Source organism: Aplidium turbinatum, chromosome 9 (assembly GCF_918807975.1).
Source record: "Aplidium turbinatum chromosome 9, kaAplTurb1.1, whole genome shotgun sequence".
Lineage (NCBI taxonomy): Eukaryota > Metazoa > Chordata > Ascidiacea > Aplousobranchia > Polyclinidae > Aplidium > Aplidium turbinatum.
Genome location: NC_137480.1, coordinates 18,457,981 through 18,483,318, shown reverse-complemented (window position 1 = coordinate 18,483,318; position 25,338 = coordinate 18,457,981). Strand labels below are relative to the sequence as shown.

The following is a 25,338-nucleotide window of genomic DNA, read 5'->3' as shown; positions in this document are numbered from 1 at the left end:
TTCAATTGGTTTATTCATGCAAAATTGGTTTAAAACTGTTGACCTATGTTATTTAGGTAACCTGATTATGTGTCATTATCTTACCAGCGCAAAATCTTCCTGGTTTTTCCGCAGCATTAGGACTGCCATCGACTGTTCCTGGTTTGCACTTACAGGTGAAACTTCCAATGTCGTCAATGCAGCGCCCCCTGCTTATGTCACAGTCATGCAGCTTAGGGGATGGTGCAAGTGCATCTAATCCCCAAGTGCACTCATTGATATCTGAAATTGAACACCCACTTTTAATGTTGAACTACCGTCAATATCTCAAGATCAAGTACTGTAGCATAGCACTGTTGGAATTTTAGATTAGGAGATGCGAAACTACATCCGTGTTTGACTTAACCAGAATAGCCTACTACGTTACTTTTTTTTTTTAATTTATGAAAAGTGGTAATTTTGAAAAACTATGCCGCAGCAATGAAGTTGGCTGTAAAGAAATTTTTTTGTTGAAAGCAAGCTGGTTTGTAGCAAGACATAAAAAGTTATCAAATTGAAAGTTGACCATTGTGATATAGTTGCCAAAACAAAGTTTAGCATGCCGCACTGCAATGTTCCTTCGTGAAGTTGGTTGGTTGGTTTTGAATCTTTATCCTCAAACTGACAAAGCTTTTAATAGGTTATTCCTGATAGTTTTGCATACTTGTAGAGGCTTTTGACGCAGAGCCATATACCGAGATTGCCAGAGTGAAGTTTTCCGATTGTTGTTAAAGTGTTGTTGCCGGGAAATTACAGTACTCCATCGACTAGTTGCCACTGAATGGAGAGCAGTCCTGAAATGCGTTGCTCAAGCGCGCACACCGAGAGCCGAACCAGCGCCGCTTGACTTTGAGTCGGGCGCGTGACTGCTGAGCTAACGGGGCGGAAAAAGTGTTTTAACTAACCACTGCTTTAGACGCTGTTGATTTGCGGTTTTACGCACACTTAGAACACATCATTTTGTTTTAGACAATTTAACTACTCCATGAACATAAGAATAAAAGGAATATTTTGTTTAATTAACCTTTTGCAATATCAGAATGCTCAGGTAAATCTAAATGAAACAAAACGGTTTAACAACCACATTTATTGTAATCGCTTAATTCATAAACGTTGGTCTTGTAAGATGGAAAACTCTTGGCATGTGCAGTTACGCAACGCGCTGCAATAGCAGCTTTCCATGCAGTGGCATTTAATGGATGGATAATGGAAGAGTTATAGATCTCAATACTTGAATTTTACTCTTTCAATTAGGTTAAACTTTAAAGCCTCTACAAGCAGGGTATGCTAAACTTCCAGAAATAAGCTCTTCAAAGAAGCTTTTCTGCCAGAGAAAAATGCATTTCTTCAGTGAAGTAATGAAATAAAATAAATGGTTAACTACAGCTGAGATATCTCTGATCTTTTCCAACGCCCCTAACATTCTTGAAAATATTAAAAACGACGATCAAAAATTAACCGATTAAAACTTGTTGCAGTGTATTCAGTTACCAGAGATAATTATTTCTTTGATGTCAAACGTAATGGCTGCTCCGGTTGCTGGTATGACTTTGCCCTCAGGAAACTTATCAAATAAATATCGATAAAGTCCCTTCTTGATCGAAGCAGAGTCAACCTTATCAAAACAAAATTATGTAAGTCTACAACATTGTAAAGTAGCCTATGACCAATCACTAAAACTTCACAGGCCTACGATTGTTTGTTTTACAACTACGTTTGAAATCAGTTTTAAGTGCTATTTCAAAATGGTTATTTGCATCATGCACGTGAGTTTATTCCAAGTTTCAACTATTTGTTTGAGTTTCACCGTTTTTAAAAGAAGCTTTTCCTTTTTACCTCCAATGGAACAAAATTGATTTGCCGCTTGAAACGATCTTCTCCAAAGGAAATTATAGTAATCACAAATAAAGCGCGAATTTTTTTGTTGTCTGTGGTTAGCATCTGAACACGGCTTTTCAGAAAATCTGTCATCCCTGGTATGTCACTAAACGCTGTGTCAAGCTGAAAAAAAAGAAAACATATAAGTTGCCCAGACTAAGATTGTATCGTAGCAATCGACTGTACAATCTTACTAACAGTTCACAAAGCCATCAACACACATTACAAGCTGCAGCAGTATTTTCACAGAATCCCATAAAAAATTTAGAGGTCTCTGAAGGAAGGCCAAATGTTCTTTCTTTAGTCACCTCCTTTGTATTTTGCGCAAGCTGTTATTTAATATACTGTAGAGGTCCCAGGTTGAAGTTGAAGAAGATTGAGAATTACGATTATAGCCGAATCTATTTTGTAAGATAAAACCTTGCGATATTGTTAAACTTAAGAAACTGTCTTTATTGGGATTAGCAAGTTACTTAATCCAGACAGACAAAGACGAATAGGCAACAGCAAGGGATGTTTTGTCTGTCTTCCTTTTATGAATTAATTGTTTATTTATTTCCTTTTTTTTTTAAACATTAAAAAAGTGAGACTTAAGTGGTGATCTAGATTCTAGAAAAACACGATAACAATTTAAGTATACCGCCTCTTCTACTGCTTTAGTAAGGTGACTCCTTCCATCTCCCAGTAAGTTGGAAGCGGTTAAGTTGTTTCCAGATTGTTTCAAAACGTTGATACGTCCAACAAATACAAGTACATCTAATTAAAAACAAGTTAGTGATAATTTTTGCAGATATTTAAGCAATTTCTATCAAAAACGTAAAGCCTTGATTGTGAATAAATTCTATTAAAAATAAATTAAGTTGATACCGGTACAATATATCTTTATTTCGTTTTTTCTTTCACATCTTTTCATATGGCAGGTGTGACAGAGGATATCATTAGAAAAAGAAATCGAAATAGCCTTGGAGTGGACTACAGAATTGATGCAAAACCTAACCTACAATTTGATATCATTTCAGATGTACTGCTGTAGTTGTGCTGTAATTTGTAATAACCTATAATCCTATACCCAGTGCTTAATTTGTAAACGCATCACTTCCAGTGTGGTAATCACAGCTTAGCAAACTTTATTTTCTATGTTCACATTATCTTGTTATCATAAATACATTTGGGTTAATAGCCACCATGGCATGAAAACTAAGAAACAATTGAAAGACTTATGATATACCTGTTTGGTCCAATTAAAAATGTCCATTTGCAAAATCAAAAGCTACAGATCAAGCTCCAGCTTGTCGCCATTGAAGTAAAGTTATGGATCTACCTTTGTTCACAAGACATACCTTGACAAAGCGACTGAACAGCTCTCTGTCCTTTCGGACAATCTCCAGAAGAAAGACCTATCATGTTGGCAGGTTCCACAAATACATCTTCGGTTGGCTGTTTTGTTGGTACTGAAAGTGTTCTTGAATTTGAACTGCTAAATATTATATAAAAGCTTACCAGATTGCTATTCTTTAAATTTTAAGTATAGAAATCTCGCGAAGGTTTGTAATTAAGTGTTTGCTCACCCTATTACACCATATATAAACAGATAACTAGGCCAAAACCACACCACTTACGGCGTTGTTGTAGTCTCCGATGATACGATAGCATTCGTCGTGGTAGTGTTGAGTTCATTTCTATTTGTTTTCACTAAATCTGTCACAGCATACAAAATGTTATTCTTATCAGCTAAGGGAAGTCTGTCCAAAGCTGGAGCACTCCACTTTACCGTAATGCTTTAGCTATTTCGTTGAGGAGATGTGCATTCTCGGATTGAGAAAACCTCTTCTGCAGTTTTATCCAGGCAGTTTTATGTACTTGCTTTGAACTACAGACACACAGCCATTAGATTTTTTAGCTCTCGTACTTGTAACATTAGTGTCTGCAAGTCATCTAATCCACTAACTTCCGGGATACAAGGGGCTGTCCTTTAACTACAAAAGTAGAGATTGGGGCCGTAGTTTATTGGTTCTGCTGCAAACTCATTAGTTTTAATAGATCACGTGATGAATGTCAAAGAAAGCTTTACTTAGTTCTCAGTGAAAAAATGTTCACGTTTCAAGAAAGCTTTTTTATGAAAATAGCGTAGGCTACTTACTGTACCATTCTCTTTTTAGTAGCCTATATTTAAGTTGCCTCACCTACTATTGAAGAGAAATTGAATGGTTTGATGGTGGATGTGGTCGCTGTTGTCAACGGGGTATCAGGTAAGACACAGTAACGCCCGGGTAAGAGAAAATAGGGTTTACTGGAGTCCACAAACCCGTCAAAACACTCGCATTTGAAGCTCCCAGGACGGTTAACGCAGAATGCTGATGTAGAACAATCATGGAAGTTCGAGGAAGAACACTCGTCTAAATCTGATTGAATAACAATAATAATTGTTTTTATATAACACTGTATCCATCGCATAATGCGTTGCTCCTCAAGTGCTTTACAAAGCAAAGGTAGCGTGTAGTCAATGCAGCCCAGCTGAGTACACTATTACCCGAATTCACTCCATTGCTGAGTACCAAGCAGGAATAAGAATCAGTACCACTTCAGACAGGTATCGAGCCATGCCCATTGCCTACCGATTCAGAGGCGGACTCACTAATCACTAAGCCACCATGCATTCTATATTTCACATTTTAAATGTCTGAGAAAAAGTGTTGTGCTGCTTGTTGACAAACCAATCTTCTGGTTTATTCAATTTGCGCCTCTGAATCCACGATTCAGTCATCATGTTTATCAATTATTTAATTAGATAAACAGCTAAGTAAGTCCAAGTCTGCAGTCAGCTTGTCAGTAAGTTAATTAGCATAAAGTCTACTTGTGATCAAATAGTTGAAAGGACGTTGTGCCCGAAGTATTCTTTAGATTAGATGTTAGATGATTGACTTCTTCCTTCGAGGTTGGCTCAAACATTTCCATGAGTGCTCATGAGTCAGGAGCAACAGACGAACAACAGCGGTTCAAAATGTAGCCTACTTTACGAATTTACAAACACACAAACGCATGTGAAACTGAGTCTGTCTTGTTCATACTGTATATACGGTATCGCGCAGTAGTAGGCTAACATACGAAACTAAATACGTCCATGTCATATCGGAGTTTAAAGCAGTTCTCCAAAAATGCATAGGGTCAAATCGGAGTTCCTAATATAGGTTACCTGTTACTGCAATAAAAGTCATGCTCCATTGTTTGGGCACTCTTTTCTCTCCTAAGTTGTATGCAAACTTAACAGCCGTTTCCGTTGCAGTACTTGATTTTGCCAGGTATACTACGGCAGAAACCATAACACCTGAAAAATGCATAAATTCGTGTTCTGTACTGGATGTAAATTTTTAAAAAAATTGAAAGGGGTGCAATAATTTGAAATTTTACTTGTTTATCAAAAATTAAATCCCAAATACAAAATCTTGTCTTCGACAGGAAATTCTTTAAGCATGTACTGTATGACAGTTATCTGTGCCGGTCTTTGGGGTGTGCAAACCTTGCGATCGCACAGGGCCCGCAAATTAGGGGGCCTGCAATTTACTCAGAAAATGCAGTAATTTTGTCATTTCCAATGGAAAAATTCAACAAGTGAATTCAACAAAAAAATTAGCAATAGGAAAACATAGAGACTCAACGAGTGCAACCTATTTCGTCCCCTGAAAAGATTGAGAGAAAAAAACAACAGAGCCGAAGTCGCTGATTGGAGTTGCCGCAAACATTTCAAACATTTTTTCGATCTTTTCAGGGGACGAAATAGGTCAAAATTTGATTTGTTACTCCGATTTCAGGGTACAAAACCTGGGTACGAATTTTTCAGGAGACGAAATAGGTTGCATCCAGACTGAACATAGCGACATAGCTTTATTTCCGAAAAACGCCAAAGAAAGCATGATCTTATCCTTTTGCTATGCCACCGGAAAGCACCATTTTACTGTAATATTCATACCCTAACCCAAATTTTTGTTGAACATGCTCTCAGAATGCCCCAAATTCAAAGTAAATTTTCAAAACTTTCTGGGGGAGGCCCCCCAGATTCCCCCGCCGCTAGGTGTCGCCTTTGGCGATCACGTTGTCAGGCTTCGCCTGCCGACTGTCAAACCACCCCCTCCCCTTTCAAAATAGCTTACCTAGCTACGCTACTGAATTGGATCATTGTCATTGGGGCCCGCGAAGCATATTCCACAAATACCCGAAATACCCTAAGACCGGCACTGCAGTTATTGAGGTTATTGATTGGGCTAGAGAGATGAAATGTTTCAAGCTTTCTTTGGCAACATGGTATTATTACTTCCTGTTGTAGGATTGTGTTTTAATCAAATTTTTCTTATGCGTTCTCAATCAAGTTTTGCCCCAATCAACCTAATCGTCCCCCCCCCTCCCCTTTGCCACGGTCATCATATCGGTTCTGACTGGTATTCGTTTATAATTGGTGCTGTATTTTGGTTTGATAAAAAAAATGATAGGGCATGTTGTTCAACAGGGGTTCAGTCAGTTTTAAGGGTTGCTTGAAGGTTCTTCGTTTTTTTATGGAAAGTGATTTCTTACATCAGTAGGCCATTAAAGGATCATGCTAAATTATTGTATCACCATGCAGAATTCACACTCCTAGTATAGGCCAGTTAAACAAGGGGTAGGCCTACTTCAAACTTTGTAACTTTTGTGATAGCTGTTGATTTGTTGAAGTGTCAAATTACGTTTTGAAGTGTAATAACAAACTAGTCGATTTTCTTACAAGCAATTTGTGATTTCTAAACTTTTGTTAATGAAGGTTTCGTGACAAACGTGAAAGTAAATCAAGTGTTCCGCGATGACAAAAAGGTTGAATAGTGCTAATTTAGATTGCATTTCAATGGTGGTGACTCAGTATAAAATCATTGTTGAAAGACTGCAAACGGTGTAAAAGCTCTTCGTGCATTAAAACCACTCACCTGTCACTGATGGATCGGAGAATCTCATGCAAAAAAACTCGTTAGAGCCTCTACAAGTATGCGAAATTAACAAGAATAACCTATCAAGGCTTTGTCAGTCCGAAGATAAAGATTCAAAACCACCCAACCAAATTTTAGACCACGACAAAACATATCAGATTAGAAGCCAATACTCACCTCTGTCTGGATGCCTCGAGAAAGATATGACACCAATGCTTCCGAAAAGAAATCTTGAATAGGCATTTGCGACATTTGGATGGGAGAATACATCATTTAGCTGTGAAAACAAGTAGAAGTTGCTCATTAACAGTAGGCTACACGTTGTAACAAAAGTATAGAAGCTAGGTAGAAGTTTTTAACGTGTAGAAGGTAGGCCTACCTCTAGAATGGATCAAATCATTGAATTCTGATAACCATGGATGTGCAAAACCATGGATTCTAATAACCTATTAAAGAGTTTGTAAACTGCGCTTGCTAAATGAAACAGAACACCACAACGATAAAAAGTTTACGCTGTCAACTTCGGTGTAGGGGAGACTGGGGTTAGTTGGAAAGTTTTTCTTTTAAAGTGAAATTTAAAACAACTGGTGCATAACCTGACAACTTGAAGCGGCTTAAAGTATCACCTATGGTATCCTGTATCTTACAACCAAAAATAAGTATTGAGTCAATTCAGCTTTTAATGGAAATTTAAAATAAACAAACATACAAATGATTTTCCAACTAACCCCGTGTCTGGGGTTAGTTGGAAAACATCATGGGGTTAGTTGGAAAACGTCATGAGGTTAACATTTACATGTCGTTGTAAGCAAATAAATTACTTTCTTTCAAGTAAAAAAGCAATAAATTCAACAACCAATTACTTGAAACCAGGGTTTCTCATCCTGGAGGCCATGGACTCTAGTAGGCCATGAGCCTTTTTCAAGGGCGCCATTGAAAAAAAAAAAATTTTTTTAATTTATTATCTCTATGTCCTTTGTACTTTCCAAGTTATTCAAAGTTCAAACTAAAACCTTACAATGTGCTAAAAACAAGTATATTAGAGCATATACTACTTTCAAAAGCACAATTTAAAACTTCAAAAGTATTCAAAACATTTTCCAACTAACCCCATCTACAATTTTCCAACTAGCCCCATCAGGACATGACTAACAATTTTCCTAAAATATTCAAGCATGGTTCATTTGACCAAAATTTATTTATTTCTCAGTATTGTGGAACAACTATAGCTAACACACACCAAAAAACGTGTGTCTATCTTTAACGCCATGGACGCATAAGATGTTTCCCAAAGAGCCAAAAATTTTACTTCATAGCTAAAAAAATAAAAAATGTTCACCCAAGCAGGCATACCTGGAGTCAGCAAATCGAAACTAACATGGATTGTGTGTTTTGACAAACTACATCACATGGTGGCATTAAATATTTAAAAAAGTTTTCGAGAGTTGCAAAAATGCTGATTTTTCAACTAACCCCGCTTTCCAACTAACCCCAGTATCCCCCCGGTGCAGGTTTGAAACAGTGTTTAAAATCTTCTGCAAGTGTGCAGATTCGGAAGTATTTACTCCACTCGACAATGACTGTTCATTCAATCAAGCAATGCGGAATTTCAAGAGATCACGATTTTCAATTGTGCTTACAATTTTAGACTGTCGATGGACTGCACTACCCAGTACTCAATGATTTCAACACAGTTTACTAATGCGGAAACGTATTTAAAAACTGGCTGAAAGACAACAAGCTTCGAGTTTAAAAATGCCAAACGAAACTGTTACTACTAGTTGTACTTACATATTGAGAGACAAGGTTAGTCAGTCTTTCCTTGTCAGGATTGTCTATTGCTGAGAGAACAGTAGCCGCAGGTGGTATGTCAGGCAAATGAAGATAGATTCTATAAGCTCTCAACTCTAAAATGCAATAAAACACAAAAAGTTAAGTTTCACGCTTGGGACAAAAGCAAAAACTTTTAATCTGACAGAATTCAAAGGAGTAAAACAATAAAGTTTATTAATGAAAAGAACAATTTATTTTGAAACTATGCCACTTTTATTTTTTTCATTTAATCTATTGTGTGACATAAATCAATTGTGTTAAAACATTGAGCAAAAATGAGGCCCTGGTGTTGAGAAACCTGTTCTTATTTCACGTGGAAAACTATAAAGAGTATGGGCGTCCTTTTCTCCTTTCAATCGTTCCGCGATGCGCATTTCATAGACCAGTCCTCGACGAAGGCCACCGATATTTAAACTTTTTGTGAAAGACGCAACTGTGGTCTTTGACCATTCAACAGTTCCTACAATAACCAATAGTTTAGATTAAATAGCATATATTTACACTTTTTTGATAAACTCTTTCATAAAATTACTGACACATTGTACAGAAAAATTTATTTTACGTCAAAATATAGTTATAAGCAGGTCCCATATCGTAGACGTAAACCTGAATGTTCGTTTGGAGAAAAAAAAAAACTAAACTTAGAATTTCTGAAAAAATAAAATCAGCAGACTATAGCTGATTATGCAAAAGTAAATTACAAAATTCAAAAGTCAGTTTGGCCCAATTTTATGCAAACTATATATCTTCAACTCTGCCAGACTCACACTTGTACTTGAAATGTTCTTACCTTTGATTCGATACTGAATGTCATAATTTAGTTGGTTATTGCTGCTTCCCTTGGAATCTGAACGGTACCATTTGATTCTGATTTTGTTTGGGCTGATTGCTACGCCAAATATTCTAACATTGGGAAAGGACATTGGGGTGGTGGTCACTTCCACAGTAGTTGTCTCTGGAGTCGTCGTAGGTTCAGGTGTAGTGTGCAAGTCTGTTTTTAAAAATACGACTTACCACATTTTATCATTGCTTATATTCCAAACAGTCATGTTAAGTAGCACGTGCATTACGGTTCAACTGAATTCCATAAAGTAGACTTCAGAATGTTTTAAGCTAATAATGATTTAGATTAAATACCGAAAAAGAATGTTCATCTGTGTATCGTTTCGTAGCCAGATGTGTAACAATGAGACTCTACTAAAAAGGAAACATAAATGAATTTGACCAACTAGCCATGTTTTGATGCAAATTTAGTATGTTTGACTCAAAGCATAAACAAAATAAAGCTCTTTCCTCGGCTATGTGTTAACTATTCTTCCACAAAGCATGTAGTGCACTCAGTGACTCACATTAGTCGTCAACACTGCTTTGGTACCTGTTTGGATTTATCGCATTTCATTTATGATTCCAGAAAGAATTTGTAAAGTCATTCTTACCTTTATGTAAGCAATACCTTCCAGGAGCTTGTTGAATGGTTTTACTCAAGTCGACATGGTCAGCGAAACACATGCATTTAAATCCTGGAGCTTCGTTAACGCAGGTTGCGTTTTTAGAGCAATCATCCCAAGTGCTCTTGCATTCATCGAAGTCTGAATCGAAAAAATTATACTCATGTAAGTTATCTTAGAATTGTTTGTAGAGAAGTGTTTTTTTATTATTTGCAATAGTCTTATTTCAAATAAATACAGCGATTATGTACTGTGTAGAAAATCTGGTCAGCGGGGTCAATTTAAACCTGGTTATGCATGCTAGGGTTAGTAATGTATCTAAAGGTTGTTTATATGTAGGTCACAATAATCTCTATAGATAAACATAGTTTTAAAAGCATTAGTCTATTATTTTTAAATTACCTGAAACTTGGACTGCATCAAAGTCTAAGCCTAAAACATCATCACTGAACGAATTGTGCTTGAACATGTCTTGGATATGCTTTGAATTCACATTTGACTTGGAGTTGAAGAATATATGCGCGAAACTGAAATTATATATTTAAGAGTAACGCTAAAGCAAGGTGCAGAAGTACTGTAGAATCAACTTGGTGTGTATCCATTGTTTTATTAAAAATTTTTTTTAAATAACCTTGTCCTTGTTTCCAATCAATTGATAGAAGAAACAGTACCGGTAGCCTGTAACTTCAACAGTGTTTTATGTGTTGTAAACTTGAAGTCCTAATTCAAAGATATTTTTAAGATGCATGTTAAATTATATTAACTGCATCCAATGCTTACTGATTTTTATCCAGTGCAAATTACGGACTGAGCAATATGAAAGTTACAGAATTCAATCGATTTGCCATTGTGTACTCACGCAAAAGTACGGTCTTGTATTCCTGGCTTAAAGATGACTCTTCCTGTTGCCATGTATTCCTGCATTTTCACCAACAGGCGATCCAACTAAAAGCAAATGCTCCTTATAACTACAAACAATAAAATGTTCTCAATGAAATCTAAAAGGTTTTTCCGTTACGTACATTTGCTTAGACGCACAGATCTCCTTTTCTGGCAACACTACAAGGGTCAATTGTCAACTTGACAATTTCTTAAGTCTCGCTACTATAGCTTAAAATGATTTTGTAAATGAGAAAAAAACGTAACTCTTCTAGTGTACGCGGATACACCAAACGTGGATGTAGTTTCGCATTCCCTTGATTAAAAAAAACGTACATTTGCTACACACAGTTGAATTAAATACTCATAAAAATTATAAATAAACACGTGTTTTTGATTACACCAATTTTGCTTAGTCTTTGGCTACAAGATGGCAAATAGAGTGACCCGTTTTCTTTTCACAGGCACGATTCCCTAAAGACAGGAATCTCTATGTAAACTGGATAATTCGATGCGTGTCATTAAAAGCTCAGTTGAATATTCGGTTTAGATTCAAATCGCCAGACCAGACAAGAAGGAAAAGATTTTTATAAAAAAAAATTATAACATGATTTTTGTGATCACTTTTTACAGCAATGGTTAGCTTTCACTGTAGTAGCCATACTGCCTCTATTCAATTTTACAATATGGTAGCCTACTTCGTCATTGCATTAACTACTTGTACTACGAACCAGTGCCCTAACATTATCCGCAGATTCCACTGTGAAATCGTTATTCCTATTTCTCAGTGCTCTGGAAAACACGAGCAAAGTCAAATTGAGTTTCACCATGAAGATAAGATTACCTGTGAAAATAACAAAATATCTTAGAAGTTTGTTCTGTAACAAACAATTATGTTTTCAACGTTTTAACCACTTAATAATATAATATAATAATAACAGAACTTAAAGAGTCTCAAAAGATTTATTTTCAGTTAAAATAGCCAATGTAGGCTATAGGCTACTTATCCACCCAGTTTATTACTGAACCGAAGTACCACTGAACTACTAAACAGACAAGACGGAGTCTTTTCTATATTCATTGTCAAGTGTTGTCTAAAGTTGTTGCTGAAGGTACCGTACTCGACTTCTCATATCTATGACCAGCTTACAACGAAGTAATTAAGTTTAACCGTGTAAACTGTAAGCACTCTTACTTGTTTCTAGAGTTTTCCATGCCGTGAAGCGGCCATTGCTGTTTTTATTTGCAACCGATACTCGAAAACTATATTTAGTGTTCGTGTTCAGATCTTGGGTTCTAGTAGACACAACATAAGTTTCCTTGCTGAAATCTTCGTCGTTGAGCTCAACTTTTTCTTCTGCAAATTTGTAACAAATGTTGTAAAAAGTTTAAATCTTTCTGATTTTAAACGCTTGGCTAGCTACGCATAATATTTTTACTTAAATGAAGGTTTGAAAGATTGCAATGTTCATTGTTAAGAAATATATTAATGTTCTTATGCAACCATGCACCAATAAGGTCTTTTCCAAATGGCCTCTTGTTCTACAGGGTGACCCAAAAAGATGCGTACCCATGTTTTATTCGATTTTTTCACATTTGGAACACATCTTGGGAAAGCCATAAATTGACTAAAAATTGACAGAAAAAGTTGAAACTCTGGTCAATGGTCTTCCATAAACTGAATAATGTGTGGTTGTAATTTGAAATAAATAGCTTTTCAATCAAAGTCACAATTGAAATTTTCATGGGTACGCATCTTTTTGGGTCAACCTGTACTTGAGAATGCTGTGCTGAGGAACAGACCGCAGACCACACCATCAACGATTGTGCCATCTTCAAGCCACCTAATGGAGTGGAAAGTCCGCGCGTCATGGTTGATGAAACCAAAGATTGGCTGCTGTTTTGTAGCCTTTCAGCATAGTCGAGAAACATTGTGAATCTGGGATGGTAGAAAGATACCATCGGCCCTAGTGACTCACACGACGACGACGCAATGTTTTTATAAAATAACACAAATCGGGTTCACATTTTTTGAATTGACAAATGGGTAAAGAGTTACTTTATCTTTGTGATATCACCATTCATGGCATCTCCAGGTGGCCATGCACCATTGCATTCTACATTGCACACTTATAGCCTACTGTAAATAAACAGGAAACCACGAAATTTTGCGTTTCATATTGTTTTTGTGTTTTACGATAATCAACAATAGCCTGTAGGCTACCGCAGCATAGCTAGTATGGCACTGTGATAACTAGCCTACACTAATGACTAAACTTACTTTTTACATCTTTGGCATTTTTTATTTTGTATTCAACAATGAACCAAAATTTAAGCTCAGGTTTCCTCAGCTGTGGTGGGATTTTCCAGTTTAAAAGAGCAGTTTGAGGATTTATCAACGACACAGAAAAGCTCAATGGGGAATCGAAAACTTTACAAAGAAACAAAATTGCATGTGATTAACTTGCAAACCATAATCAACAGAAACAATGAGTACTATTTTTCATAGTACGGGTACAATACGCTATGCAGTGGTATAGCATAGATACAGAATTTGCAAGAACGAATTTACAAAACTCTTTTCAATTTTTTATTGTCTTAGGTAAACGTCAAGAAACAAAACATCGGTTGCATAGTTGAGTGGTAAGACATTCCAAAGGGCTCCTGGTCAAGTGTTTGTGTGTTATTACCAAGCACATAACACTCTCGCTGCATAGCCGAGTGGTGAGAACACTGGAACGGCAATCGAAAGGGCGCCGGTTCGACACCACTCAAGAGCATGCGGCTGTGTCTGTGGCAGGACACTTGAAGGCATGCCTGAAGGTGGACAGGAAGATTGGCTTCCTTGCCTTCCCGTCCACTTAATCTAAATCTTCAACCACCGGGTGTAAGCCTGGATACGACAAACCAAGCACAAACAAATCTGTCCTGAAGACTTTCAAGCATTTTATATAGCGGTAAAATATAAAGTAGGCTATGGGTATAATTACTTGGAGGTCTAATGCACGATTAATTGAATGTGAGAAAACATAGCAGCCGCATAGTGTTCTTTTCTCATTCCTACCTATGCATTTTCTTCCAGGAAGTAAGTTCATATCCGTGCTGATATCGACTTGTCCATTTGGACATTGACAGATAAAATATCCAACTTTGTTGATACATCTGTTTCCAGAACACTCTTCAAATTTTGTGCCACATTCATCAAAATCTGAATTATACGAGAATGTGTGATAGGCTATTGTGTTTAGAGTGGCATTGCTTATTAGGGTTTACGTAGTAAAACTTCATACATTTAAAAAAAAATGTAATACGCTTTAGTAGACACATGGCCAGGGCCGGATTAAGACGAAACTGGGCCTGATGCTGCAGCGCAAAAACAGGCCTATTTTTTCTAGGCATTGGTACATATGCATTCGACACTCTGACTCCACCGTACACGCGTAATCAGACCGACCAAAGAGCCTTTATTGCTTTCGACGCAGTCAGCCAAATTTTAATGAACATGAACAATAATAACGACGTGTTATCGTAAAAACTCGAGAGTAACATCAGGCTATGTAACACCAACACAATTCAATACCAATATTGCCTGAAAAGTGGAGTTAATGAAGAAAAGGCTAATCCAGATCAACTTAACGTTGGCATATTGTCAATGCTGCGCTAGTGCTGCTTACTTATACTACTGTTTTTCGAGCCTTAGCAAGCGCGAAATCTTCGATCATGTCAGTGCAGTCAAGGCTGCTCAGCACCTCATGTTCAATGCTCATAAGCGCCAGCATGTTTAGCCTTTCCTCCCTCATCGAGGACCGCAGCTCTCCTTTGACTATTCCCAGTTTTGAGAAGCTCCGCTCGCCGGAGGCATTAGACACCATCAAGCACAGATAGATGCGCAAAGCAATCTCGACGTTTGGAAATGTTTGAGAAAGGTTCAACGACGACAAAAGCTTGTACATGGTAAGCTCTGCTGACTCGTTCACACTTACCGATTTCTGGGTGCGCATAAATGCAGCAAACTGTATCGTTTGGAAATGTTTGAGAAAGGTTCAACGACGACAAAAGCTTGTACATGGTAAGCTCTGCTGACTCGTTCACACTCACCGATTTCTGGGTGCGCATAAATGCAGCAAACTGTATGAGCTCAGCCACCAGCGTGTCTTCCAAGTCATCTGGATACGAGGAAACGAGATTTTGAGCTTTATTCTCGATCTGCTTTATGCTCAATGACGTTAGCTCCGAAAGAAATCCGAATGTTGTAGATATATCCTCATACGCCTTCATTCGCTTTTCCAGTTCAGCTAACAGTCTGTCGATCATGACCAGATATATATGGGTTTTGAATGTTTCCCTAGGGGTGAGGTTTTCTTCGTTTGCAGCTCCTTCATCAGGCATTCGCTTTCGCTTACGGCCTCGACGTTCTTCAGCCTTGTATTCGCCGTGAGGAACCTTTTCGATCGCCATCTGCTCATACACGTCAAATCTGTCCCGTGCAAATTGAATCGTGTCGACCAGTGATGCCAATAAACTAGTTGCCGTATTCAGACTGACTGTAGGGTCTTGGAGGCTAATGCTCGTACTGTTGAGACGGCATAGGATGTCGTTCCAGGCAGTCGCCATAACTGCTGTCTCAAGTTCGTCCATCCTGCGCGAAAATCCGTCGGCCTGGTTTCTCGTATCGGCCTTCTGCTCCTTATCTGCCGCAAGCTCATCCAGGACTTCTTGAATGCTCTTCCACCCTTCTACTAGCGCTTTGACAGCATCTGCACGTTCACACCATCGGGTTCCAGACAAACCTTTGAGCGTTAATGTGCAAACCTTTGTTTGGGTTCCAGACAAACCTTTGAGCGTTAATTATTTGTGGGTTAATTAAGCAAAGGAAAACTGTTCAGCGTCCGGAAAATTCACGTCTGTTTTCGTCTGGGCCTATTTCAGGAATGGGCCTAATGCTGCAGCATCAATAGCATCCACCTTAATCCTGCACTGCACATGGCCACCTAAAGATACGGCCTGATTTGTCACATTTTGCAGAAATTTCCAGGTTTTTCTAACTTTGGGCGAACGTTTAAATAATTTTTTCTAAAAATTAGATTTTTACGCTTTCTTTATTCTTTTCCTCAGATGACACAATAAGTTTTAACATCCTCACATGTTGAAAAACAAAGAAAATTTGATTTTGTAAATTTTAGTCAGACTGTTAATTTTCAATAACAGTCTGATTTTGCGTTTTTTAACTTACTTTTTCTCATTTGCTATTGCTTCCCAAAGGCAACAAAAAAGTTTTTTGTCATTAGGAAACCGCACAAAGTAAAAACATCTCAAAAAATGTCAGTCAAGCACTAGCAGTAGCTGTAATCAAAATCTGCAAAATGTGACAAATCAGGCCGCATCTCCAGGTGGCCATGGTAGACACCTTAAGCAACTCAAGCGTAAACTTACATCAAAACATGGTGTAACACTAAAACACTGTCTGCTTTACCATGACAAAACCAAACACACCAAGAAAACAACCACTCTCAATAAACTATAATAAACAAAGTATCAGGTGTCAAGTCAAGTCAATTTATTTTGTTTCAACAGCGCCATATAGTAACAAACAACCAGAGTAAATGTAATTGTCAAAACAATGCATTGTACAACTGTTGGTTAGATTATGGCGCAATCAGGATGGTACTGGTAGCGAAAGACCATAAGCAGTCATCTAGTCAGCCACCACCCCATCACAGTAAATCTAACTACACATTCATACACACTATAGTGTGCAGAGACAGGCACACTACTTCAATAAATAAAAAGGGTTCGCCACTGAGATTGAGAAACAACTGCTCTTGGTTTGAATCTCCATTCTCAGACTGGGTAAGCCGAGGATGAAAATTCAAACCAGCGACCAAGAATTAACCAACGACCAATATGTGATTATGTGCTAGAATAGGCTACAGCACTTGCGAATGCTGGATTAAATTTATGATATCAACAAACAAGACCAAAAACAATTAATATTATACAACACTATTTGCTTCGGGTCACCTTGAATCTTCACGCTTTTCTCCCAAAGAACTCCAATCTTGGTGGGTAATTTACTTTTCAGTTTGGCTCTGGCCGCTTTCTGCAAACGATCCACTCCGAGATGTCGCTTGTGCGTCACATACAAGTGCCCTATGAAGCGAATATTCCCATTACCATGAATGTCAGATCTGGCAATTGTGAAGTCAATCATGTTCAGTGTAGTCGACCCTTTCAATGACCTTTTGACCTGAACAAACCATTCATATTTTAAGGTGAGAACATGCAACATGTAATTTCAAAACAGTATGAGGTATTTTCTTGATACATAACATGAATACACCGTAGGCCACTATAGCCCATAGGCCTATACCGGAATTTACACCATAATTATTCAAGTAAACGACTACTCCGAAATTATTGTAAGCCTATGTCTACAGATAGAGTTTCTATCGAAAGGTAATAGCCTACCATCGACTATCGTATATCACTAATTATAGGAAAACTAGCTCTAATACAGGCTACGTATAAAACAAAAGATTGTACATGTGCAACATATACACACTGTATATTAACTTGAAGAAGTAAGTTATCTATTTAGTTGAGATAGTAAAACTTACATATGTTGTTATGTTACCTGATTTCTTATTCTTCTGTTTGTAACTTTTTGTATGGCTTGAAAATTCTGTATTTTTTCTTTTGGTTTCAATTGAAAAACAACTTTGAATAGACTCAAAACTGAAAATACAAGACAATTGTCTTGGAATTGGATTAACATCAGCTATGAGTATTCGCTAATTTATTCATAAAGCAATGAAGCGATTGTGGATTGTTGACTCTTACACTTTTTGTACACAAAGTTCTACTCATGTAAAACTACAATTTGCAATACAAATAGCATCAGAAATGTGGTAAAAATTTCAACAATGTCACAAAAACTTTACTCATTCGAATTTTTGCCCATCCTGACCATCTTCCGGCTGTCACTTTGGTGACTGCTCTTGCCCGAAACTGGTAAAGTCCGTGCGGTACCAGGTTTGCAATGTCGTGTTTCATCAGGATTCCTATTCTGAAGAAAAAAGTAGCTACTTGTGATATCATAAACAGTTTCTGGGTGATAGAAGACAAGGCTCTAAATCACAACTGCTGGCAATGTAAACACAAAACTTCTCACTGGAAGAAGCCAATGCAACTACGGAAAAATTACAATAACTGCATTTCTTCAATTGAAACAAACACTGAAGGTATGGCCTAGAAATTTTTTTTATAAAAAACTAACTTATTTAAGTCAGTGAAACTGCACAGATCCGAGGTGTCATCTTAAAAAATAAGTAATTATAACAGCAGCTCAAATAAAGTACCGGTAGTTATAAAAATGATACTATTAGTGCTGTGCCATGACGCTCATCGGCGTCATAGCCGAGTGTAAGAGCTTGAGTAGGCTACGACCTTCAAAAGATCCCACGGTTTGACGTAGCACTTTTGATATCGCTATTTGGCATAATACAAAGAAAATGAAGCAAAGGCTGACAAACATTAAACTTGTACATCAATCGGAATAAATTTGTCACAAACACAACAGTCAATACCAATGATTTAGTGCTGGCGTCAAACGACAGAGAGATTTGGAAGCCCATGATTGCTGGAGTTAGACGAGTTCCATCAAAATCGTCTGTAGCATCCAAGCGGATTTGAAATATTTTTGAACTGTAAGTTGTTAGTTTATATTGCTATCTTTTGTGGTAACGTAACCTATGCATGAAAAACCTACTTGTCCACCACAATGGTTTCAACCTTTTTGTCACCACTCGACAGAGATGAAAATTCTACTTCATAAAAAGATATCGGACCCAAACTGGACTTTGGGGCTTGAAATCCAAGACGAATAGCGGTAGAATTTAAAATTTGCAAAGCTAAATTTGTTGGTTTTTCTGCAAATATATAACATTATAGGCTGAACATTTATTTTCTGAACAAATTCTTCTGGTTATTGATAGAAGCCCGTCCGGAAGTTTGAAAATTGTCAAAATAGGTGAAACAATCATTTTCGTCTTTAGCTAATTTTCTTGGACATTTAAGAATTGAATATTTTTTACTAGTTGAAGTGTTTACTATTAGAATTACTAGTGTTTACTATTAAACTTACTTATAAAAGTGTTTAAACAGGGTTATATTTTGACGATCGCATAGTACAGTTTCAGCAGGCTGCAAACTCAAAATATAATAGGCTATAAGCCTACTATGAACCAAAGTATGGCCTACTTTGTGTAATTGGGTCTTGTTTCTTTCAACAGTTGAGCTGTTTGTTGCTTTAAACTAATTCAGCCTTTCGTTTGCAGCTTATTCATAACTTATTGCATAATTTGTTCGAATGGCTTGGTCAACAGTTATAAGCTATCGAATAGTAATTGATTAATCCAGTGGTTCCCAACCTTTTTTTGGTTGTTACCCTAATCTCCACCCTGAAGTGAGGCTATTACCCCCTCGATCAATTTTGAAAAACAAAGGTGTTTATTGCTATGTGTTTCACTGAATACAAGATAACAATGTGCGGTAAACATTCAATGCAAAGGTTGGGCCGGAACTTCAGCCGCCAGCTTTGTGATCCTGGGCTTTGTGGTAGCCGGCTAAGGGCGATTGTTGCGTCACTTTGGGCATCCAGACAATTGCGCTTCTTTGTCTTCATTCTCAAGACAGTTGAAAATCCTTGTTCACAGCGATACGTTGTTGAAAAAGATGTCAGAATATTTAATGGCAGTGTCGCTAATGTTAGTGCATCCTGGAGTCTGCCAATCCAGAAGGGTTCCAAGCCTTTTCCCTTGAAATCAAGCTTCAACGCTTCGTTCATTCGGAGAGTGATAAATTCTTCTTTGGCCGGAAAGTCGTCATCATCCACCTGGCTGTCATCACATGTGAAGGGCTCAATGCACCATTGGAGACTAGCCGTGTGCATGTCCAAATTTGAAAATTATAGTTGTCAATCTTCTTGGCTAGCTGGCCTAAGTGGTCAGCAGCTATGTCCTCCTTCAACGACGCTGTCAACTCAAGTCCATTGCCTGGGAAGTACATGTCGATTGTCGAGCGTCTGAAACTGCGCCACTGTGCCTCTTCCAACTCGCTTGCAACTTAACCTTCGTGATAATTGCTGCTACGGCTACTTTGGTGTCGATCACAGTTACATTCTTGCCTTGAATTGTCTATTTTCAATTCACCAAAGGCAAAGATATCAGCCAGGTAGCACAGATGGGAAATTCACTGTTGGTTAGTGAAGTATTCAGCCAAGTCGGGCTTTTCTATCAGAAAAACATGGATAGCCTCACGAAGTTCTACCAGGTGAATTATCACTTTGCCACGAAACAGCATACTTCTCTGTGGTACAGTAATGCTTCGTATCTTTCTCCTTGCACAGTTCCTTGAAAAGACGGCTGGTCAATTCTTTCGCTTTTATAAAATTCACAACCTTCACTTGCTTCACTGTTTCCAAATTGGGTCTCGTTACCCCCCAAAAATAGGCAAATTACCCCCCGGGGGTAATTTACCCCCAGGTTGGGAACCACTGGATTAATCAGTCAAATAATATAAAAGCTTTTCAAATTTTTAGTCAGATATATGACATAGATCTCTTTTAAGCAGGAGCCATGCTCATGCAAATGATCTCTGATAATAATTCAGCAATAGCAATAAATAAATAAACAGTCCACCCCTTGCCTGAGTTAGAAGTGCAATTTCTTCCATTAAACAGGTGACTTCCAATGCCATAGTCATAGTAATGTTCAAAACATTCGCAGCGATACGATCCAGGATTTTCAATACATTTCGAATACCTACTACATTCGTTAAGACCTTTTGTGCAAAAATTGATCTCTGTGAATGTAAAAACACTGCAGTATATACTCCCACGCTTTTTAGCTTTAGCATTAACCACATTTAGAAGACTCGATAAAGGAAGATGATAAATAAAAAACATGCTTAAGAAAATACCTGTAAATGCACTATGAAAGACATTTTATGACATGTTTAAAAGGAAAACGAAGATTGACTTCCTTGTATTGTCCTCTACTCAATGAAAACACTTAGCTATCTGACGAAAGTTTAAATAGAACAAGTAAGTGACAGCTTATTCAAAATCTTGTACAAAATCAGGAAAGTATTTTTGTTTGCATTGCATAAGTTATTTTATAGTGTGCATAATCGATCCTTTATATTTAAAAAAAAAATTAAAACAATGAAAACTATTAATACTACAAAAAGTGCTCAATGCTAAGCTAAAAGGCAAAGCAGAGCGAATTAAATAAAATATAGTTATTACTATCTGAAGCCTTTACAGACTGTTTCACCTAACGGAACTAATAAAATTGAATCTTATTCAAATTGATTCTATTTGAATAAGACCTTCTGATGATCCGTTAGGTGAAACAGTCTGTAAAGGCTTCAGATAGTAATAACTATATTTGATTTAAAAAAACATATATATATTTTTTACCGGAAACGTTGATGTTTCTCACAAAGCTGGTGTGAGCACGCGCATGGTTTCTTGCAAACATGTCCAAGAGATGAGTGGCAGTAAAATTAACACCGACTGGAAAATATATCTCATACACCACCTACAAAAGTAAAACACGTATATTATCCTGTGGAGAAAAATAGTGCTTTGACAAGGACGAAAACTTTATCTCACAAAGAGCCAATTACAAGATCATCTTTTCATTAAGAACGTTAAAGTTCGATAAAAGAAAAATGTTGCCGCACGTTAGGCGTATCAACCTTGAGAAAACAGCCTGTCAAATAATGAGAGCAGCTAACCGACGCCTGAAAAGGTGTTGGTTCGATGCCAGTGTAGAGCACGCCTCGTATGGTGGCAAAACACCTTATAATAGCATTTTCATATTGAATGGTTAAAACTAACTTGTGGTCTGCTAGCCGCATGCGTCCTGTTGAAAATTTTGTGCAGCGTGACACTTTGTCTTGTATTTGACTTGGTGCTATAGTGAAAGTAAATTATATTTGAATTTTATAGCCTACGTTAAATTCTTCCATACAAAATTTGGAAAACTTTATCTCGTTTAATGCGCATTTATACCAAGGGCCTTTTTCACTAGTTGGTGCTCTCAGAACTACATTGAAAGGCTACGTGGGAGTAGGCAACTTTTTTGACCATTCAATCCGTTTAACTCATCATGCAAACACCCGGTCCTTTTGCACCGTTTAGTGGACCGAAGATGATACAGTCGTCGATGATATGGTCTGCGATATGTTTTTCAGCGACAATCACAGGAAGATGAAGACTCCATTCCTCACTGGTGAACGGGTGAGTGAAAAATCTCGACGCTCATGCGAAGACAAACCCATGCTTGTCTCCCAGTTGTTGACCTCGGAGATGATGGAACGGAGCCATAGCCTTCTTAGGTCATGAACGGAGCCTAATCGTGTTTAGCCGCTATTTTGATTTTATTTGTGGTCCGCCCATTTAAAGCTGATTTCTTATTTTAGTTAAGTTGTGCGTTCCAGGCATAAAAAAGCATAAACCATTTACCACTAAAGAATATGTAGGCTATATAATGAATGCCAATTGGTTAACTAGGAGCGTTTAGACTTACCCTGTTATAGTTTTAAGTACAATAAAGAAAATAATTACAAACACTGCAAATCGTTTACGTCCAGTGAAAAGTACTTTTGTCAGTGCGTCTTCCACCACAATAAAAACTGATAAGTTTTCTCTTTTCAAAAACATTTATGTTTATATTTTTTCTTGCCAGGTTATACTGGAGAATGAGCACATAATTTCCTGTATTGGCACAGTCGTACCTCCGTTAGTGATGTATCCAAATCAATATTTTTAGACCTTAGTTCTTTAGAGCTGAGATACGAGAGTGGAAGAACTTCGTAGAGCTGAAAATTAATGGAAAAAGATTAAGGAACCAATGCCCTACAGCTCGTCGCTTGGTGCTGCATAAGTGAAGAAATTTATTTCGCAAACATTCTTTAAAAGTAAAATTACGGATAAAAGGTTATTTGAACCGCAACTAAGCTTTTAGTTTCTTGATCACAAAATAACAAAGAATGTTAAAAACTCACTATCAGAATCACCTACCGCTGTTTGAAACTGTTCTTTAGTTTCCGAAGGAAGTTGAACATTGACAACGAACGTTTCAACATCTGAATGTTTGTATAAGATTTATTTTTTTCTAAGCAAGTAACACAATAAAAATACCCCATCACAGCCTGGAATACCGAAAAATCTTTAGGTTGTATTGATTTAATGCAGTTTATGTTTCGTAATGAAATTTCATGATTACTGTAGACTGAACGCGAAGCATATCCGATGCAACAAAGTAACGAACAACTTCATGGCTCCTTTAAGATTCACAGCATGAGAATCGATGTAAAATGAATAATTGATTTTCAAGTTGCATACCTAACCGAACAATCATCCATTCTGAAAATCTACTGGTACTTCCACCTTGTTCTAAGGCCACTCTCATTCGATAAATAGTGTGGAATTGCAGATTGCCAATGATGAAGCTACGAACATCGTCGTTAGTCAGAACCTGTTCAAAACCACAACAAATAAAATAAAAGCTTGGAGAATGAAGACTTTGCAACATTTATTACACTGTTAAGACAACGCTTGGATTCGATGTATAGTTAGGTTTGTTCTCGCTCGCTCTTTGCATTTACAGAAGTTTCTAGATTTCATAATCGTTTCAATCGCCAAGTCAATGGTGCGAACTTGTTGAGCTATTAAAGTCGACTGTAGCAGCTGTGCTGAAGTAAAATAGGCCAACATGGAATGTGATACTATTATAGCAGCCAAAGTGAAAAGTTGAGCAAGACAGAGCCAAATATAAAAACAAGTAACACTCTATTGCCAATTGTCATGACATGCAAAGCTGTCTAAAATCAAACCAAAACTACTCTGCTGTGAGTCGGTGATACCAATAACGCTGTAACGTTCTCGACTCAAACAGTTTTGCACAGGCCTGAAATCTAAAGTTACCCAAGTTAGATTCTGTCTTCTGAACCCGGGAACAATACTTCATTGATCCATTCCGAACACTCCAACATCTTCCTAAGCTCTTACCCTTCAATTCTTATTAAAAACCAGTGCTTACTCGCTTTATGTTTGTCCTTTCGTAAAATCCATATTCAATCTTAAATGATGCGGATACTTTTGCTGCTTCTTTCGTGATGTTCCATTTAAGCATCACAGAATAACTTGAATATGGAAATGCTTGCACATCTTGAGGTGTAGGTGGCCTTTTCGAAGCTGAGTAACACAACAATTTAAGATATTAAACTTCTAAAGCAATACACCAACTTCAACCATTTCAATTTTGAGCTTAATATTTGGCATAATGGAGACGATTTGTCGTTTACAATGTTTTATTGTCAAGTTTAAGAAAGCTTTGCCAGAAGCCTAATGGATGCAGCTAAACTCACCTACAAAGAAGTTGCTAATGTAGAGCGAGCCATTTAAACTTTCAGTTCAAAGCTTGCATCACAACTTTTTGTAAGCTTAGATTTTTTTGGAGGTTTTCATGCAGCATAATTATTGACTAGTGGTATGCTATTGCTATTATCATGATGATGATGATGGTGATGATGCTATTGCTATTATGCTATTATTGATTGATTGCTATATATAGCTAGCAAGCAGGTCAGAAAATAATTTGGCCCCGGTACCAATATACGGTCCAGCACCCTCATACCCTCATATAAAATACCTTGAAAAACAATAAGATTGTAAAGAATATGCGTGTTTTCATAGTTTTTGGGTTTCCTGGAAACATTCTAGGTGCTTAAAATGATCCAGGATCAGGATCCGCACTTCACAAGTAGCCTACCCCCTGCACCCTCTTGCCAACGCTACTACATATAAATTAATATATTGTAATGTTACAACAATAAACGAAAACAAAAAGCTTTGAAAGACTGTTTTTCCACACGTATTTTAAAGTACTCAAATTCATGACGATTTTACGTAACCTACTTTACGTACTGCAATTACTGATTGGTCTCCAGGATAAGTTAACAAGAATATACCTAGCAATAAAGGTATGTAACAAGGCATAATTTTTTTTCAAAGCCGCACGAATTTATCAATCTAAAACTTCATTACTTCATTCATTTTAACATATAGGCTTATGGCTTATTGGCTGTGCACTTACTAAATGCAAAATCGACTAAGTTAAAAAAATTAGTATAGCCTACTCTTTAAAACAAAATGTCAAAAAAACAAATAATAACATACCTCCTGAAACAGGCAAATTAAGATCCAAATAGAAACACAAACAAGCAAGCACTAAGATTTTTGAATGGGCATTGGAGATTGATTT

The 25,338-nt window shown here is 37.2% G+C and overlaps 1 protein-coding gene across 1 annotated transcript in view; it reads right to left on the bottom strand.

Annotated features, from left to right (window-relative positions):
• The window catches only part of LOC145776752 (uncharacterized), a 41,461-nt gene extending 16,752 nt beyond the window's left edge, over nt 1-24,709 (bottom strand). The window contains exons 1-30 of the mRNA XM_082587978.1: nt 24,694-24,709; nt 24,115-24,269; nt 23,418-23,550; nt 23,094-23,158; nt 22,808-22,891; nt 21,486-21,606; nt 18,774-18,933; nt 17,947-18,071; nt 17,640-17,740; nt 17,027-17,252; nt 14,989-15,840; nt 14,070-14,213; nt 13,287-13,436; nt 12,201-12,362; nt 11,737-11,849; nt 10,986-11,071; nt 10,529-10,653; nt 10,115-10,267; nt 9,469-9,669; nt 8,977-9,138; nt 8,637-8,752; nt 7,023-7,122; nt 5,090-5,221; nt 4,080-4,298; nt 3,516-3,594; nt 3,237-3,373; nt 2,537-2,652; nt 1,855-2,019; nt 1,510-1,633; nt 85-261 (exon numbers count right to left, since the gene is read on the bottom strand). Coding sequence (XP_082444104.1) covers nt 85-261; nt 1,510-1,633; nt 1,855-2,019; nt 2,537-2,652; nt 3,237-3,373; nt 3,516-3,594; nt 4,080-4,298; nt 5,090-5,221; nt 7,023-7,122; nt 8,637-8,752; nt 8,977-9,138; nt 9,469-9,669; nt 10,115-10,267; nt 10,529-10,653; nt 10,986-11,071; nt 11,737-11,849; nt 12,201-12,362; nt 13,287-13,436; nt 14,070-14,213; nt 14,989-15,840; nt 17,027-17,252; nt 17,640-17,740; nt 17,947-18,071; nt 18,774-18,933; nt 21,486-21,606; nt 22,808-22,891; nt 23,094-23,158; nt 23,418-23,550; nt 24,115-24,269; nt 24,694-24,709 — 4,699 coding nt within the window. The remainder of the gene's footprint in view (nt 1-84; nt 262-1,509; nt 1,634-1,854; nt 2,020-2,536; nt 2,653-3,236; nt 3,374-3,515; nt 3,595-4,079; nt 4,299-5,089; nt 5,222-7,022; nt 7,123-8,636; nt 8,753-8,976; nt 9,139-9,468; nt 9,670-10,114; nt 10,268-10,528; nt 10,654-10,985; nt 11,072-11,736; nt 11,850-12,200; nt 12,363-13,286; nt 13,437-14,069; nt 14,214-14,988; nt 15,841-17,026; nt 17,253-17,639; nt 17,741-17,946; nt 18,072-18,773; nt 18,934-21,485; nt 21,607-22,807; nt 22,892-23,093; nt 23,159-23,417; nt 23,551-24,114; nt 24,270-24,693) is intronic.
• Between the last annotated feature and the right edge of the window lie 629 nt (nt 24,710-25,338).